The sequence below is a fragment of the Poromitra crassiceps genome, assembly GCF_964638095.1.
Source record: "Poromitra crassiceps genome assembly, chromosome: 20".
NCBI classification, from domain to species: Eukaryota; Metazoa; Chordata; class Actinopteri; order Beryciformes; family Melamphaidae; genus Poromitra; species Poromitra crassiceps.
Window position 1 is genome coordinate 29,472,333 of NC_139637.1, and position 19,467 is coordinate 29,491,799.

The following is a 19,467-nucleotide window of genomic DNA, read 5'->3' on the forward strand; positions in this document are numbered from 1 at the left end:
CTAAGTCCACCATGCTGCTTCCACTCAGTCAGAAAACCAAGTTGCGAGGTGACGTACTGTAAGGGTCCCACGCAAGACCGAACCCCCTCTCAAAACACCCCAATTTCAAATGCAGTCATTTCTCTAGGCCTATTTTACAATGATGAAATCATCTACGGTAGGTTACTACAATAATTAGGTCTACTTTAGATTTTTACCTTTATCAATTTCAGCCAAATTATGGAAAAGGTTTACGACACTCCAATACCACCCGCTTCAAGGACAGCTTTTCCCCCACAGCCAGACGAACCCTGAACATCAACACTTTAGATCAGTGGTTCTCAAATGGGGGTCCGGGGACCCCCAGGGGTCCGTGGCACTTTGCCAGGGGGTCCGCGAAAAGTCTTCAGAAAAATAAAAATAAAAACTTTTGTTGTTGTGGCAAAAGCTTCATAGTTCAATGAAAATGTTACGCTTTAAATCTAAAATGGTTAATGGTTTACATTCTAATTTAACAAAACCTATCAATTTAAAAGTCAAGCACGTTACCGTGAAAACAATTAAGTTTAGCCCAACATCACAAATCAGAATGAGGGGGTCCCCGGTATATTTTCTATCTTGTGTAAGGGGTCCTTGGCTGAAAAACATTTGAGAACCTCTGATTTAGATGATCGTGGACAAGGTTTTGTAGCTGCAGCTTGTCCTGTCACTTGGGAATAACAATCCATCTTCACTACATAGCTGGGGGGGGGATCATTATATATGCGCGAATATATATCGTCAATCACCGGTTGATGGGCTGACGGTGTTCCGGTTGGAAAATGTTGACGTACTGTATCGCCCAACCCTAGTGTGAGTGTGTGTCTGAGAGTCTGTGGGGCTGGGACGCGGGGCGGAGCATTAATATCTGCGGTCTGGCTGATTTGACAAATTGAAAAGTCAATTTGACGAACGGTCCTCCAGATATGTGAAGGACAACATACACACGTTCTCACACACACAGACACTTCTGCCTTTATTAGATAGATAATATTATGAACAGCCAAACAAAATCCTGGGCTCTGAGCAACACATGAGAATTTAGCAGTGAGCTTTGTGGTGAGAACGTAGCTGAAGTGCCCCAGCACGTTTTTACCTCGGGTTTGTCAGGAGTGACGGCATCAGTGTTGTTCCCTTCCAGGTGCGCCTGGTGCAGAAGAAAGACACCGGCCACGTCTACGCCATGAAGATCCTCCGCAAAGCTGACATGCTGGAGAAAGAACAGGTGAGGCAAAGCTCAGTACAAAAGCTTTGGGATGCTACTGGTGCTTACCTTTTGGTATTGGCATTCATCTGGAGTTCACAGTGCCCTGCTACCCTACCAGCCTGCTACTGTCAGTTGCTTTAAAAGCATCCGTTTATTGTAACCTGCCCTATGCAAAGGATGCGTCATTGGCTCATTTTAACACACATTTCAGAAAAATCACCCTTCACGATGTCAATAGAGAAATGACCTTTGTGCCCTAAAAAAAATTGCGATGAACACTGTCTTCTTTTTTGGGTGTCATGCTTTTTCTGAACTTGCTTGGCGCCCCCTCGTGGTGGGCAATGTTTTGAGCAAAGAATGAGAAATGTCGGGTAATAAGTTAATATGCTTGATATCTTGATCTGCGACCCATAATATGGACTAAATTAGGGAATCACTGTTTTAAAACTCCAGGTGTGTGTGTGTGTGCGTGCGTGCGTGTGTGCGCGCGCGTGTGTGTGTGTGTGTGTGTGTGTTTTAGGTGGGTCATATTCGTGCTGAGAGGGACATCCTGGTGGAGGCGGACAGCCTGTGGGTGGTCAAGATGTTCTACAGCTTCCAGGACAAGATGAACCTCTACCTCATCATGGAGTTCCTCCCAGGAGGTAACGTATATGCTCGTCACTGCAAACACTACAACAGGCTCTTAAAGGGATAGTTAGGAGGATTTCATGTGGGCTTGTATGAGGTACTTGCAGACAGTCAGTGGACTACATGCAGTAGAATGCAGCCCGGCGCGGTCCCAGTTTGCAGAAATGGAGACGAGAAGAGCTGTCTCCTGAGTGTGATGGGGGGCCATATATTACATGTTCACTCAGCATGTGACGTGTATGAATTCCACGGGCGATGACCGGTTTGGAGCGATCTTAATTGTGTACCGTTTTGCTACCTCCTCGGGGCCCATTTCCCCCCGGGTGGGTGAGTGTTGACTTGACGGCCCTCGGGGTGTCTCACTCCAGGAACATGCCATGCCATGCCATGCACGTAGCCTGGGTAAACCCATCCCCCACGTGACCTGCTCTCAGACCTGTTCTCAGTCACTATGTAATAATAAGTAATAATAATAATGCAACGGCATGAGATGCGCATCTCTGGCGCGTGTCTTGCGAGGCGCATGATCTAGAGCAGTGATTCCCAACCAGGGGTACGTGTACCCCTAGGGCTTGGAAAGATATGGGATTACAATGTATTTTCCAAAATGATACATACAAGCACTATTCACTACACACAGTACATAGGCTACAACGTGGCGTAGTTCCTCCCCACACACACACACAAATCAATACTGCATTATCAAGTGAGCCCAAGTGATCTTCAGTTATAATCATCATCATTGTATTGTTTATATATAATTTAATAAAAGGTGCTATGAAGACATTAGCTGATCACCACAGTTTCTGGTAGTTTAGTCTAAGGCTAGGTTGCTAGCTAGCTAGCTAGCTTGCCTGCCTTGGCAAAACACAATGCCGCCCCAGAAGCGTATATTTTCATTATGTTAAACCAGCATCTATCTTCCATAATGCATTACATCAACATCACAATGCTATGAAGACATTACCTTGTTTGGCTATGGATCTAAGATCCCCCAGCTTTGCGAAGCTTGGTCTGAAGGCAGTCTCCCCTTTCGCACCATTCCCCCTGTTGATGAATAATAAGACACTCAATAATATAATCTCCATGTGGATTTAGAGCCTCAAACATTCATAACGTTAATCTAAAACATTCATAACGCTAATCTGTAGATCTTGAAATACAATTAGTTTGTCTTTACCATTTGTGGGTTACGTGTCCCTCGTCGATAACAATCCCGACCAAGTTCTGACGGTAGACCACCGATGCCAGCATACTTCGCCACTGTTTCTTCAGCAAGACCTCTGGACTTGCATACACAAGCTCGCAGCGTCCATGTATTAAGTCCTCGTCTGTATCATTCACCCCACCGATCTGCAACGCCTTGATTCCCAGATTAGAAGCCTCGCGTATCTGGTCCTCCATTAGCGCATTTAACGGCGAGACGACAATAACAATAGGGTTTCTCGTGGGAAAAATCGTCTTAATCACCAATGGAGCCAGTTGATAGATCAAACTTTTCCCAAACCCAGTCGGGAGAACGGCGAATACATCTTTCCCCCCGAGAAACGCCACTAGTGCACGCTCTTGTTCTGGTTTAATTGCAGTGACTGAGTCTATTTTTGCTAGAACTGAACTGATCGCTGCTCTAACTTGATTTTCATCAACGAAGCTGAAGCTGCTGCTGTTCATAGCCATAGCCATAGCTAGTAGCTAGCTCGGGAGCTATGCTTTGAAATGACGAAAAGCTAATGGCTACCAGTGCTTTAGCCGCAGCAGCTGTTACACGTCATTGACAAAGACGCACTCTCTGATTGGCCGATCACGGCAGGACTGATGTTGGCAGTCACGCCGTCACTCATTGGCTGCGGGGTGGCTGCGGGTCTGCGGGAGTCTTTCAACCGCCGCGGAAATCGATTTGAATGGCCCGTTCGCTAGACGATAGTGACTGGGAACTGAGAGAGCAGGTCACGTGGTGGCTGGGTTTACCTAGGCTACCATGCACGTACCTTAGGCTGGTCAGCCTTCTCAAGTGAAGGCGTGACCTCCACAGCCTCATACCATATGGTCATGATTTGCCCCTGGATAATATGAGCTGTGGTGGCTCTGCGTTGAGTGTCGCAGTGAGCGAAGCCCAAGAGAGGGCTGAAGCTGATTTGAAATCAAACAAAACATTTAAAAGTAATCTCTAGTTAAGTAATCAGCGAGGTCCTCTCGGCGTGCGGCTCACTGCTCCACTAGGTGAAGAATCCTTAGGAGCTGATTGTTGGGCGCAGCGTCCTTTTATTGAGGGTGCCGGCGTAGCCTAGGGGCGTGGCCATAGGGTACATGGCGCCAAAGAGGAAAAGTCTTCAGTTGGTACACTCACGTGAGGGATTGCATCCAATGAGTAAAGCCCAAGAGAGGACCTCTCTGATTTCATAAAACTAGAGATTACTTTTAAATCTTTTGTTTGAGTTGGGCTGTACTGTTGTGCTGACAGGAGACTAGAGATGCACCGATTGCCATTTTCTTGGCCGGTTTCCGATTTTTGAATAGTCTGACTTGCCGATACCGATTTTGGCCGATTCCGATTTTCTCTCTAAGAACAATAATTGACGGGTTATTTTTTGACGTTTTCTTTTTTTTTTACTTTGCTTTAATAGAAAATTAACATTCATGTCACATTTCTTATCATTTGCCTGAGGTAGGACGATCTCACTCAAAAACATCTAAAAATAAAAGTGTTCCAGGTTACTGGAAAGAGCTTTTCTTTTTTGTGTAAATACAATGAATATAAAACAACCAGTATATCCCACAGCTATCATGCATTTACTTTTCCAAAAGAAAAAAGGTGCAACAGAAAAGGGGCTCCAGATGGAAAGTAGCCTATGGCTAAATCTGTTACAAAGCATATCTTCCCCTATGGTGTTTAATGTTTTTTTTGTATGTCCCTGCCAAATAAACTAATAAAATAAAATGAATAAACATCAAAATGTTATCCATGGACAAGGAGTTTATAGCCTATAGGTCTGGAGCCCAGAGACCTTCGAAGCCATGCCCACTCTACAGTTGTGGATTTGGCTGTTATTAGGCTCTTTCACACCGGCCTTGAAAGCCGAAAAATGCACGGAAAATAGGATCCGCGCCTCCGATGTGAAAGTCGTGAACGCGCGTTGGTGGATAATTGTTGTACGCCTTTTGTCCTGCGACTAGACCTTGTCACAGCGCCGGTTTAGCAGGCAACCCGCCTCCACTTGAAAGCGTCGTCGCAGCGAGCCGGAAAAGATGGTCAGCCCATTCATAAAAAAATTACAACTACACACTACATGTGTGTAGTGGCTGCTTTTGTTTTGGCTGCAACTCATCCGTCTCGGTCTCGCTGCTTTCGGGTGCGCGCACGTCACGTGAAAATAGGCTCACAGAATCGGCTATTTAGAGTGACCGGCGCAGATCACGGGTCGAGGCCGATCAGGTGGAAATCGGCCATTTCCGGTCACGTGCCGATCGATCGGTGCATCCCTACAGGAGACATGATGACCTTGTGTTGACCTTGTTGTTTGAGTTGGGCTGTACTGTTGTGCTGACACGAGACATGATAATACGAATAATAATAATACCTTTATTTATATAGCGCTTTTCAAAACAACTTACAAAGCACTTTACATACAGATTAAAAAAGGCAAAAGGCAGACAATACATAAAATTGCATACAATTAAAAGACACTAGGTAGTAGTGATGCGCGGGTCAGGGTTTTTTAAGGCCCGCCCCAACCCAACCCGTCATTGGAGCCAGCCCGCCTCGCCCAGCCCGTTAAAATATCTGAAAATTCCTAACCCAGCCCAACCCAGCAGCCCGCAACGGCCAATTTAATGTAATATGTCTCCGGACTCAGGAGGAGGAGCACAGCAGAGCTTCCAAGGTGTGCAAAGTAACTAATAACTCTGTCTCTCTCCCCCCTCTCTCTCTCACACACACACACACACACACACACACAGACACTCACATGCTGCCGTGCGCGACAACAGTTGTAGCCTACTGCTCTGGATGAGTTGTGCGGCTGCGTTCATGTCGGTCTTTCTTCAATTAATCCATGGTCTTCAGATAGCGCGACTACGCTTCCCCAAAGTGCGGATGGCGTGACCGCAGTGTTTCAAATGGAGGTAGCAGGTAGAGGTAGGCACTAGGCAGGCTACAGAAACAGTTCTTATTCTTCCCCATTTCTTTTAATTACCTCATGCGCTCTCAATTGGCCATGTTGCAGTAGTAGGCTACTAAACGTAGTAGTGCAGCAGGTGCGCACACGGCTTGCAGATACGGCTAGACTCGCTGTCTGATTTCTTTTAATTACCTCATGCGCTCTCAATTGTTCACAGCCTACTCACGTTGCAGTAAAGTTGACAAATAGATCACAGTCGAGTCCACAACAGAAAATCTGCGGTGGCATTAGTTTTATGGACACTTCAAATAATAATTACAGCGAATAATCCTTCCAAAATGTTTGTTTTGAGAGCACATAGGCTACCTCATTGAAGCGTTTCTTTACTCCATGTAGGCTATAGAGAGTGCAGCAGGAGTCTGTCTGATTGTGTGTACCTACGTGTGAGAGAGAGTTCACGTCTTTAAGGTTAATTACTCTGCGTGTTTCACTGCTCTAAATTATTTAATAATGTTGCTTTGTCACGTTCTGAGCCTGCCCTGCCCGCACCCGCGATATTTTCATAATTTGCCGGCCCAGCCCGCGGGACCCGGCTGGTTCTGGGTGACCCGCGCATCACTACTAGGTAGACATAAAATATACATGTAAAAGTGTAATAATGAAAAACAAGGAGAATAAAACAATAAAATCACAATAAGATCAATAAAAAGCAAGTCTAAAATAGTGAGTTTTTAGACGTGACTTAAAAGAAGACAGTGTGGTCGCTTCCCTGATCTCCTCTGGGAGGTCATTCCATAGCCGGGGAGCCTGAACAGAGAAAGCCCGCTCACCTTTAGTTATAAGTCTGGATGGAGGAATGGTCAGGAGTGACCTCCCAGAGGATCTCAGGTCAGGAGTGACCTCCCAGAAGATCTCAGGTCAGGAGTGACCTCCCAGAAGATCTCAGGCCAGGAGTGACCTCCCAGAAGATCTCAGGCCAGGAGTGACCTCCCAGAAGATCTCAGGTCAGGAGTGACCTCCCAGAGGATCTCAGGTCAGGAGTGACCTCCCAGAGGATCTCAGGTCAGGAGTGACCTCCCAGAAGATCTCAGGTCAGGAGTGACCTCCCAGAGGATCTCAGGTCAGGAGTGACCTCCCAGAGGATCTCAGGTCAGGAGTGACCTCCCAGAGGATCTCAGGTCAGGAGTGACCTCCCAGAGGATCTCAGGTCAGGAGTGACCTCCCAGAGGATCTCAGGTTGCGGTTTGGCTCGTAGGGGTTCAGGAGGTCAGCTATATATTCTGGAGCCAGTCCTCTACAAGCCTTAAAAGTGATCATTACAATTTTAAAATCAATTCTAAAATGAACTGGGAGCCAATGAAGTGATTTTAAGACCGGTGAGATATGTTCTCTCCTGTTGGACCTGGATATGAGTCTAGCTGTTCTCTCCTGTTGGACCTGGATATGAGTCTAGCTGTTCTCTCCTGTTGGACCTGGATATGAGTCTAGCTGCGGCATTTTGAATGAACTGAAGTTTATTGATGTTTTGTTGTGTGAGACAGGAGAAAAGTGAATTGCAGTAATGATGACGTTGTTGTTTGAGTTGGGCTGTACTGTTGTGCTGACAGGAGACATGATGACGTTGTTGATGAAGAAGGACACTCTGACAGAAGAGGCCACCCAGGAGTGACCTCCCAGAGGATCTCAGGTCAGGAGTGACCCTCCCAGAGGATCTCAGGTCAGGAGTGACCTCCCAGAGGATCTCAGGTCAGGAGTGACCTCCCAGAAGATCTCAGGTCAGGAGTGACCTCCCAGAGGATCTCAGGTCAGGAGTGACCTCCCAGAAGATCTCAGGTCAGGAGTGACCTCCCAGAGGATCTCAGGTCAGGAGTGACCTCCCAGAGGATCTCAGGCCAGGAGTGACCTCCCAGAAGATCTCAGGTCAGGAGTGACCTCCCAGAAGATCTCAGGTCAGGAGTGACCTCCCAGAAGATCTCAGGCCAGGAGTGACCTCCCAGAAGATCTCAGGCCAGGAGTGACCTCCCAGAAGATCTCAGGTCAGGAGTGACCTCCCAGAGGATCTCAGGTCAGGAGTGACCTCCCAGAGGATCTCAGGTCAGGAGTGACCTCCCAGAAGATCTCAGGTCAGGAGTGACCTCCCAGAGGATCTCAGGTCAGGAGTGACCTCCCAGAGGATCTCAGGTCAGGAGTGACCTCCCAGAGGATCTCAGGTCAGGAGTGACCTCCCAGAGGATCTCAGGTCAGGAGTGACCTCCCAGAGGATCTCAGGTTGCGGTTTGGCTCGTAGGGGTTCAGGAGGTCAGCTATATATTCTGGAGCCAGTCCTCTACAAGCCTTAAAAGTGATCATTACAATTTTAAAATCAATTCTAAAATGAACTGGGAGCCAATGAAGTGATTTTAAGACCGGTGAGATATGTTCTCTCCTGTTGGACCTGGATATGAGTCTAGCTGTTCTCTCCTGTTGGACCTGGATATGAGTCTAGCTGTTCTCTCCTGTTGGACCTGGATATGAGTCTAGCTGCGGCATTTTGAATGAACTGAAGTTTATTGATGTTTTGTTGTGTGAGACAGGAGAAAAGTGAATTGCAGTAATGATGACGTTGTTGTTTGAGTTGGGCTGTACTGTTGTGCTGACAGGAGACATGATGACGTTGTTGATGAAGAAGGACACTCTGACAGAAGAGGCCACCCAGGAGTGACCTCCCAGAGGATCTCAGGTCAGGAGTGACCCTCCCAGAGGATCTCAGGTCAGGAGTGACCTCCCAGAGGATCTCAGGTCAGGAGTGACCTCCCAGAAGATCTCAGGTCAGGAGTGACCTCCCAGAGGATCTCAGGTCAGGAGTGACCTCCCAGAAGATCTCAGGTCAGGAGTGACCTCCCAGAGGATCTCAGGTCAGGAGTGACCTCCCAGAGGATCTCAGGCCAGGAGTGACCTCCCAGAAGATCTCAGGTCAGGAGTGACCTCCCAGAAGATCTCAGGTCAGGAGTGACCTCCCAGAAGATCTCAGGCCAGGAGTGACCTCCCAGAAGATCTCAGGCCAGGAGTGACCTCCCAGAAGATCTCAGGTCAGGAGTGACCTCCCAGAGGATCTCAGGTCAGGAGTGACCTCCCAGAGGATCTCAGGTCAGGAGTGACCTCCCAGAAGATCTCAGGTCAGGAGTGACCTCCCAGAGGATCTCAGGTCAGGAGTGACCTCCCAGAGGATCTCAGGTCAGGAGTGACCTCCCAGAGGATCTCAGGTCAGGAGTGACCTCCCAGAGGATCTCAGGTCAGGAGTGACCTCCCAGAGGATCTCAGGTTGCGGTTTGGCTCGTAGGGGTTCAGGAGGTCAGCTATATATTCTGGAGCCAGTCCTCTACAAGCCTTAAAAGTGATCATTACAATTTTAAAATCAATTCTAAAATGAACTGGGAGCCAATGAAGTGATTTTAAGACCGGTGAGATATGTTCTCTCCTGTTGGACCTGGATATGAGTCTAGCTGTTCTCTCCTGTTGGACCTGGATATGAGTCTAGCTGTTCTCTCCTGTTGGACCTGGATATGAGTCTAGCTGCGGCATTTTGAATGAACTGAAGTTTATTGATGTTTTGTTGTGTGAGACAGGAGAAAAGTGAATTGCAGTAATGATGACGTTGTTGTTTGAGTTGGGCTGTACTGTTGTGCTGACAGGAGACATGATGACGTTGTTGATGAAGAAGGACACTCTGACAGAAGAGGCCACCCAGTTCTACATAGCTGAGACGGTGCTGGCCATCGACTCCATCCACCAGCTGGGCTTCATCCATAGAGACATCAAGCCAGACAACCTGCTGCTAGATTCCAGGGTGAGATTAACACTAAACATGTTCATGTCTTGGTTGGTTCATGTCAGTGGATTTTATTATTTACTCTCTCCTCTTGTTGTTTTCTTTCTTTTTTCACAATTTACCTAAATGCCATTCTAATTGTCGGAAAATGGTGAAAAATGCCGTTCGGTGTTTCCCAAAGCCCAAGATGATGGTTGAACCAAAGACGATGGGATTTCAAGCAAGATGGTCCATCTTCATTTCATGTCACTGCCTATATTTGTGTCACATGGGTTACCACAGCCATGGCCACTTAACTCATTCTCTGCCAGGGTCATTTCGGTCTGTGTGCTCCCAGTGCCAGGATTTTGAGCATATTTCCTGATCTTCCAGGACCCACAGAATATTCTGTGCTAGGAATAAAATTACACAACATATCTCACAATAAAGCAGAGACTCTCTTCTTACCCCTTGTAAAAAACTGAAACTCGACCATGTTTCCTTGTTTAGTTACAAGCAGTGGAAGTTAGCTTGTTTTCACTGAAAATGCCCTCCTTTGTAACAGAAATAGGAGAAAAAGAGGTTTTTAGTGAACGACACCGTTTCAAGCAGAACTCTCTTTTGAGCCTTTTATTTTTTGCCTCAGTGACACATCAGACATATACAGTATTTGTTTTCCCAAAAAAATAAAAATAAAAAAAAGTTTTTACTGACTTTTACTTCCTGGAACTTACCAGATAGTCCAAGACTGGACGGACCAAATGAACCCTTATGCTCGCTCGCTCGCTCGCTCTCTCTCTCTCTCTCTCTCTCTCTCTCTCTCTCTCTCTCTCTCTCTCTCTCTCTCTCGTCTCACACACACGCACACAGGAATCACAGGCAGCTGCTCAATGGCCGCAAATGCTGCTCAATGCACAAATGGCCGCTCATGATCGTCACTCACTAACGGACTCTGTTTACTGCTAAATGGGTGACTATACTATAAATACTAAACGTGATTTAGCGGGTTCCTTTCATCAGTTTGACTTGAAACAATGTCACAGGCTGGGAAAGGGTCTGATCTAATGTAAACAAGCAAAACATGAAAGTACGTCCGAGTACGTCCTTGGCACAGAACGCCATTGTAAAAAGTACGTCCGAGTACGTCTTTGGCAGAGAATGAGTTAAGGAGCTTTCACACCGAGATATTTATTTTTCACTCTGTCGCTCAAGTCAACCCTTTGGAATCGCTCTGTCGCTCTGTTTAAATCGCTCATCAACAGGCACACGAAATGACAGACATGTGGGGGATATAACGTTACGCAATGTCATGCTGTTTGTCCACTACGAGCCACCGTCATTGTTTACAAGCTAAGCCTATCAGCGTGCTCCTAATGCAAGCTGCATACCGGTAGTACAGACTTCACTTCATGTCAGCTGTCAGCCTGTCAATGCGGTTTGTTGCCACACAATAAACCAGCGGTTTGTTCCAAGCCAGAGTGATCCTTGACTCGCTCTCACACGGCAGCCAATCAGCATTGAACAGCGAGCGACTGATGCCAGCGTATTTTCGCTCGAGTTGGAATATTTCATCTTGAGCGACGAGCGTATTTTCTCCCTATCGCTCTGTCTCTGCCGCTCGGACGCCCAGCGATTATTCTCCCAGGCGAATATACGCTCAATCGCTCGTTTGCATTGACTTTGTATGTAAACTCGACGCCAGCGACAAACTTTAATAGGTCACTTTAGAGGAGACTTTCAGCAGGTCTGAGTGTATTGAGTCAATGGGAGAGGTGAACGTGATCTCAGATTATGACAGATTCTTTGCCCCCCCCGCCCCCATATTCATTAAAGTAAATATTCTGCCCATTTTCCGAAGCCATATATCTTCTGAACATCTAAACATCTAAAATGGCATTTTTCAGACAGACAGATCAGGAGAAAATTAAACTTGTTCAAGACCTGTCTGTCTCAGCAACACACTCTCGTGAGATTTGGCAACAGGAACTCATGTTGGCAGGGAGCGATTAGCTAAAGCTGAAGTTTGTTGATGTAGTAGCTAAATCTGTGGTTGGAACAAATATATTCTTAATGGAATATCTTAGTCTCAACTGTATTGAGCTAACAATGGCTTTGTGTTTATATGTGTGGTTTGTGCAGAGTTTGGGGAACTCACGATCTCTATTTCAAGTTAGCTTGCTAGGTCAGCACTAACCCCGCGTCGCCAGGCACAGTCCTCTCTTCAGGGGAGAGGTCAGGTGACCATTTAGGAGACTTGCTGCTACATTTGTTAGAATTGGCAGAGCCTGCGGTGACCCATCTCTCTATATGTACTATCTCTGGTTGAACTGCACAGTGGACAGTGTTTGTGTTGTGCTTCCAGGGTCATGTGAAGCTGTCTGACTTTGGTCTGTGCACCGGTCTGAAGAGAGCTCACCGCACGGAGTTCTACAAGAACCTCAACCACAGCCTCCCCAGTGACCTCAGTAAGCAAAGTCAGGCAACCCTTTCCTCCTTTCTCCTCACACTCACATTTATATTGACCCGTAACCTTCATTAAGTCAAACTGTTAGCTTGAGTAGCTGCAATACAATGCTGGAATGTTTCCATGTTGGTGAAGATGCAGGATCTGTGTAGATGAATGCATGTGTGCGAGGACAACATGCTGACATGTGATTGGCCGGTCTGTGTCTCCACAGCCTTCCAGAACATGAACTCCAAGAGGAAAGCAGAGACCTGGAAGAGGAACCGGAGGCAGCTGGTAGGTCTGACGTCTGCAGGAAGAGCTGGAGATACAGCATAGGCCCTTTTCACAGCAACCGTTTTGAGGTGGTAAAGCAGGAATTGAAGGCAGGTGTAACCAATAGCATTAATGAGGGCCCTGGCACTGGAACACCTTAAATGGAATAGAACCATCATTAATGGTATTGGTTTATTTATTTATTTATTTATTTATTTATTTCAGGGACAGTGCAACATTAATGAACATTTTCATGTAAATGTGCCGGATTATAGCCTTAGCTAATTTCCATACACCTGTTTTCCTTCCTGCTTTACCACTTCAAAACGGTTGCACATGACACAATAGCTGGGTGTCCACCCAAAGTATTTTTATGCTAATTATGTATTGTTTTTAAGTTGAATAGGGGTGTAACGATTAATCCATGTATCGATTAAGTATTCCTAGGTATCGCTCTAAATGAGCCACTATCGTATCGTAACTATGTATCGTGATGCTCGTATCGTTGAAACTAGGGGTGCACCGATCACGTTTTTTGCCACCGATCACCGATTGCCGATCACCTATGAGAAATATCTGCCCAACCGATCATCGACCGATCACCGATTACCGATCACCGATATATATATATATATATATATATATTTATTTATTTTGTTTATAGCAGTCTATTATAGAACAGTTTCCATTTTACATATAAAATGCGGCTTATATAACGGTGCGGCTTATCTATGGATTTTTACAGCTAACGGCCACTAGGGGACCTCCTAAATCTATGGATTTTGGTACGAGAGACAGAACGAGAGTAAGACAGACATTACGAGAGCGAGACCCTGATTGGATGATGTTGCAAAAAATGTGCCTCGCGACCTGATTGGAGCACTGTGCCACTACGCTCTCTCAGCCACTACAGTAAAACACCCTCCCTCCTCCCTCGCTCCGGGGGGAAAAAGGCAGCGATTGAGCCTGAAAGACAGTCTGAATGAAATTGAATGTAACGTTCCCAATTCTATGTATTACATTCTAAAAACTTAACGGCAACATTTTGGAAGGCTAAGCCACACAACTAGCTCGTTGTAATCTAACATCATGCTTCAAAAGATGGAGAACTGGCTGTGTTACGACGATGAGGATGCAAAACATGTAATTTGCATGTTTCGTTCCACCCATGTTTCGTCCGCGCTGCCAAATTCAATGGAATGAAATGAATCTTGTAGCCTATGTTGGACGTAGTGAAGTGTTTTTGATTGATTTGTTCATCGGACTCAAAACGGTCTCCGCTGATAAGACACGGAGATCTCTGTTACAGGCAGGCGCTACGCCTCCTCCTGACCAGTTTTAAACATTAAAACACCTGCGGCTTAGTCCAGTGCGGCTTGTAACAATCATTCAATTTAGCTGCTGCGCCTTATAGTACGGAAAGTACGGCTGACGAAAGCAAAGCGTGTGCTTTGCAACACAATGATATAAACGTTAGAGCACAATATTAAAGTTAAACGATGGACATTGAAGACATGAAAATGGGCTGCCTCATGTTTCTCACGCGCAGCATGATCGGCTATGCGATCGGCGACAATAAAGAAATATCTGCAGCAGCAGATCACATATTTGAGGTCAAAATCGGCCGATACAGATTGCGTGCCGATCGATCGATGCACCCCTAGTTGAAACGTAACATACAGTACGTATCGATATTTTTTCCATGTTGCCGAGGTCATGTCCCGCCCTACTCTGCCTTTGATTGTCCTACCCTGATATTTTCCCCTAACCCTAACCAATTACCTTAACCATCATACCTAAACCCAGCCAATCATCACTCCTCATGCTTACAGTAACCCAACCTCCCCGTGCCTAAACCCCACCCAATCAGAGGCAGAGTAGGGTGGGACATGCCTTCACCGTCCAATCAGTAACGACTAGTTGCCATCAGATGACACGGGAGGCGCAGGCCATTTTTCAAACTGCTCTCTCATCGGTGCTATGATCTGTCACTCATTCAATTTCAACCCGCCTTCAAAAACCAGCAGTGGCTGTGAAGTGGCACAGACTCACTCATGTAGTATGCGGAGTGCAGCGATTCAACATAATATTTAAGTCTGGGGAGAGACTACCCGCAACCTAGCAACCTTTTCTTGTACATGGCAATGCAACAGACGATGTTTGCTACTGTATGTGTTGATATATGAGAAATATATCCACAAAAGCATCATAACATCATGTGGTGTCTTATTACTGGCTATTGTAAAGTCACAGTAGAATAGTAATATCATGCTTTTCAGTGTTTTACCTACTGCATAGAAATTAGGCATTTTCTTTTTGAAAGTTGTTACCAATGGTTACAGGCAGCCACTGGAAGAAATACTATAGAACTACACAAACATTCCATGCAAGGCCTCTATTTTTGGCAATAAAAAGTTACTCAATTGATTTAAAGTCATTGAATCGTATCGTATTGTATCACTCTAAATGAGCCAATATCGTCCGTGTATGGTCTCACAACATTGTACAGTATCGTGATACATATCGTATCATTGTTCAAACATATCGTTACACCGCTAAAGCTGAATGTAAACAGCACATTTCTTTCAAATTTCCTCTATCGCAGGTTTTTACAAGCACTTGAGTTGAAAATGTTGATAGAGAAATTAGCGACAAAATGGATTGAAGTGCATTTGATTCATAAATGATGACACAGCAGCCTGATAAATGATTGCATTGGAGGTTGTGAAATGTCTGTAATATATATGTCCACCATGACGTCCAGACAGCAGTGTTGGGGTCGTTACTCAAAAAAGTAATCTATTACACATGGCTTAAAAAAGTAAGCCCTTACTTTACTTAATTACTCCCTGGAGAAAGTAATTTGCGGCTCCACTCCTCGTTAGATTACTTGTGTGTGACTCCGCAACATCGCCTGTGATGTGAAGTCGTGCACATCTCCACCCCTCAAAAGTTGTAGACCACACTGCCGTTTTCCCCCCATCTGCCTCGAACTCATAGGAAAGTTGGTGGTACAATGGATCGGCCGAAGGGATGACTCTGCCTCTGATTGGCCTGAACCAACGAAACGTCACTCCTCATGCCTAAACCTAACCAATCATCACTCCCCGTCCCTCCAGCCCATCCATTCTAGCAATTAACGGCTTTTTACAGTCAGCTGTTGTTGTGTTGTTGCGCAATCGTGCATGAAAAAGCACAGCACGTTTGATGTTTTTTCCATAATCCAGCAGATTCAATCCAGATCCTGCTGATACTTGACACATTTATGTAACGCAAGTAATGACAGTGTTTGATTTCGTAACTGTAATGTGATTACTGGCTTTAGGAACCGTAATGCCTTACACTACTCGTTACAGACAAATGTAATGTGATTACAGTAATGCATTAGCCCAACACCACAAATGCCATGTTATTTGTAACACATAAGCCTCCATCATGTTTGTATTGGCTCTTAGTTGGGACCATTTTGGTGTTCATATCTGAAAGCATGAGATATGGCCAACAGTGGCTGACACTAAAGAACAATAACAGCTGCCAATGCTTATAAATTCTTGAAAGATTAATAAAAAAAAATCTGGTAAAGCATTTCGTCCCCCCCCCTTCCCCAGGAAGACTATTTGCCTCAGCATACCCATTGGATATGCCCCTAATAGGCATTTTATTCTTCATTACAATTCACAGATTTTCCCAGAATGTATTTGACAGTTAAACATTGACAATGTCACTGTGTTTTGTAGTTTTACCTCTAATACTAATACTTAGCTTTCTGTTCCCCAATGTGTCTCCATCCTCCCCTCTGCTTCTGTTGAAACCAGGCCTTCTCTACAGTGGGAACACCTGATTACATCGCTCCAGAAGTCTTCATGCAGAACGGATACAACAAGCTCTGTGATTGGTGGAGCCTGGGCGTCATCATGTATGAGATGCTGATAGGTAGGATCAGTGCTTAATTTGTAAATGAGCACCAGGGGGCTCGGTGCTCTCACTAGCCAGTCTGTGTGGAGGGAAAAGCTTCCGGAACATTAAGATCTCAAGCAGCCAGACAGCTTACTGAATGACCTTACACCTCCCACTACGCTGACCTATAACCTAACAGCCTAAACATGACTGAATGACCTTACAGCTCCCACTACGCTGACCTATAACCTAACAGCCTAAACATGACTGAATGACCTTACACCTCCCACTACGCTGACCTATAACCTAACAGCCTAAACATGACTGAATGACCTTACACCTCCCACTACGCTGACCTATAACCTATAACAGCCTAAACATGACTGAATGACCTTACACCTCCCACTATGCTGACCTATAACCTATAACAGCCTAAACATGACTGAATGACCTTACACCTCCCACTATGCTGACCTATAACCTATAACAGCCTAAACATGACTGAATGACCTTACACCTCCCACTATGCTGACCTATAACCTATAACAGCCTAAACATGACTGAATGACCTTACACCTCCCACTACACTGACCTATAACCTAACAGCCTAAACATGACTGAATGACCTTACACCTCCCACTATGCTGACCTATAACCTATAACAGCCTAAACATGACTGAATGACCTTACACCTCCCACTATGCTGACCTATAACCTAACAGCCTAAACATGACTGAATGACCTTACAGCTCCGACTATGCTGACCTATAACAATATTTTATTACTGCATAGGCTACATAATGCAAATTTTTACAAACCGGCGCTTCAAGTAGTAGCATAAGCGTTACACCGGGATTCCACTGAGTGCATTTGCATTGCGTTGCGGCTGTGCTCCGGTTTTGCTCCGTGTTCCGTGCTTCGCCAACACTAACCGGCTGCGTGCAGAGCACGTCACGGCGGCGCTCCGCCAGACAGCTTGAGTGACGAGACCGACAAGTTCTCGCGGTGAAATCGCGCGCATTCACTTGCTCGGTGTTGTCCTTGTAAAAAGGATGTGTCGTGTCATATATTATTTTGTGGTTTTCCACTTCAATAATGAACTTTTCCTCATCCATGTTTGTCCTCTGGCTTGATCTTGAATGCTGTAAGCACCTCTGACCTGTTGACTCCAGGCCTGGCTCCGCCCATTGTGACGTTATGTTGATGTGATTATGTGAAATACGATCTGGGGTCAACACGGAGCGTTTTATTCTGAAAACCACCGGATGTTTTATTTTGTTTCTGTGTCGTACTTCCTGTCACGCTCTACCCTTATCTGTGCGAACTTGCTGCGGCTTTGCTCCGACATCCGGTAAAAATAGAAGCCTTGCATATCTGCTTCGGAGAGCTCCGGATCGTCAGAGCTGGGACGGAGTAGACACGCAACGCAGCGGAGTTGGTGGAAGTTGACACAATGATTAGAGTGGAAACGTATCTGCTCCGAAGCCGTACCGGAGCGCAGCCGGACCGAACCCGGACTCAGTGGAATTTGCGCGTTAGCCTAAAGATATAACTGCACTGTGAACAACATAGACATGTCCACATAGGCTACTATGAGACATCCTAATCATACACAAAGGAAACTGCAATGGCTACAACAGATTCTGGTTTGAGTATTTACATGTCAATATTTGATACAAATAATTTGATAGGATATCGATTTTGAATGCAGGAAACGATGTCAGTGATTAATGCAATGAAACGCGTCCCTGGTGCAGCTAGGAGTAAGCCTTATATGCAACACTCAGCTGGAGCGCGCTGGTTTTGATGTGGCTTACACTCACTCACTCATGTTATTACCAATTATTTCTGGACACTCAACATAACGTGCACAATTGCGTACATATTTAACTGTGGGACTTACATGTGGTCTGCTGTACAGAAAAATGTCAACATTTATTTGGCAAGTATCAAAAGAAGTGAAGTCCGCACACTGCATCCACTTAACTCACAGTTTATTTGTTATAATGACCTTCATCAGATGATGAAGGTCTCATGACCGAAACGTCATTATAACAAATAAACTGAGTTAAGTGGATGCAGTGTGCGGACTTCACTTCTTTTGATACTTGTTACTGCCATTGTTGTCCTGCACCTGCAGCTCCGAGTGGATGTGCGCGCTTTTCCTTTTGAACATTTATTTGGCAGTCATCATCTATGCAAATATGAATTTTGATTGTCCCAGCAGAGACCTAATTTAATCCGCTATTTTTTTTAAGCGTTGGTCTGAGTTAAATGTTGTATGGTCTCTCCTCAGTCTAAATATAGCTGAATCGCTTGGTTTGACCAAGTAAAACTATTTTCATAAGCTTTTTACGAAATGTCTATGGAAAATAAAATGGCTTTGGATCTCTATTAGAGTATTTTTTGCCTTGGTATAAAAAATTGTATAAAAAAAATGTTTGTATCAAAATGTAGTATCAAAGTTCAGCATCTGGGTTTTATGACAACCCTCATCTGTGTTCACCTTGTTCTTTTGACATGCTTGCCGTGGTGTTTGGTGTCTCCAGGCTACCCCCCGTTTTGCTCGGAGACGCCCCAGGAAACCTACAGGAAGGTGATGAACTGGAGGGAAACGCTGACCTTTCCACCAGAAGTGCCTATCTCAGAGAGGGCCAAAGATCTCATCCTCAGGTAGGACTTCAGGTTTAAAAGACATGCTACAGCATGCGCTGGGACGCGTCATCAGTGATGTTAGCTGGGGTTATAAGGTGTTTTATAGCTATATGTATTATTCTTTGTTACAACAGGGTCTGTAAGCTGTCATATTTATTGATGGTCTGTCTATTTAACAGCTAGCATCTATGCCTATGGTGCTATGATGCCCCGAGCCACCCATGCTACTCCTGCTCCTCAATAATTATTAATAACAGCCGCCTGTCTGCGTGTCACCGGCCAGGTGCGTCTTGTTATCAATCACATAGCTCCCGCCACAAATACAACCGGCAGAAAGCCACCAGGAATTATGGGAGATGTAGTTCTTTGTCTCACGCTGCATAATCTCTCGAGACAGACTTTCGACTTGCATCGAAAATCTCTCAGGTTGCTCCGT

At 45.4% G+C, this 19,467-nt stretch overlaps 1 protein-coding gene across 2 annotated transcripts in view; it reads left to right on the plus strand.

Annotated features, from left to right (window-relative positions):
* LOC310794604 (serine/threonine-protein kinase 38) overlaps positions 1–19,467 on the plus strand; it is a 41,620-nt gene that overhangs the window by 12,016 nt on the left and 10,137 nt on the right. Inside the window, exons 5-11 of one of the 2 annotated variants that reach the window (XM_083656591.1) lie at positions 1,160–1,243; positions 1,746–1,869; positions 9,645–9,799; positions 12,123–12,234; positions 12,439–12,500; positions 16,295–16,412; positions 18,926–19,049. In XM_083656591.1, the coding sequence (XP_083512717.1) occupies positions 1,160–1,243; positions 1,746–1,869; positions 9,645–9,799; positions 12,123–12,234; positions 12,439–12,500; positions 16,295–16,412; positions 18,926–19,049 (779 nt within the window). The remainder of the gene's footprint in view (positions 1–1,159; positions 1,244–1,745; positions 1,870–9,644; positions 9,800–12,122; positions 12,235–12,438; positions 12,501–16,294; positions 16,413–18,925; positions 19,050–19,467) is intronic. The other variant, XM_083656592.1, reaches the window with a different exon arrangement.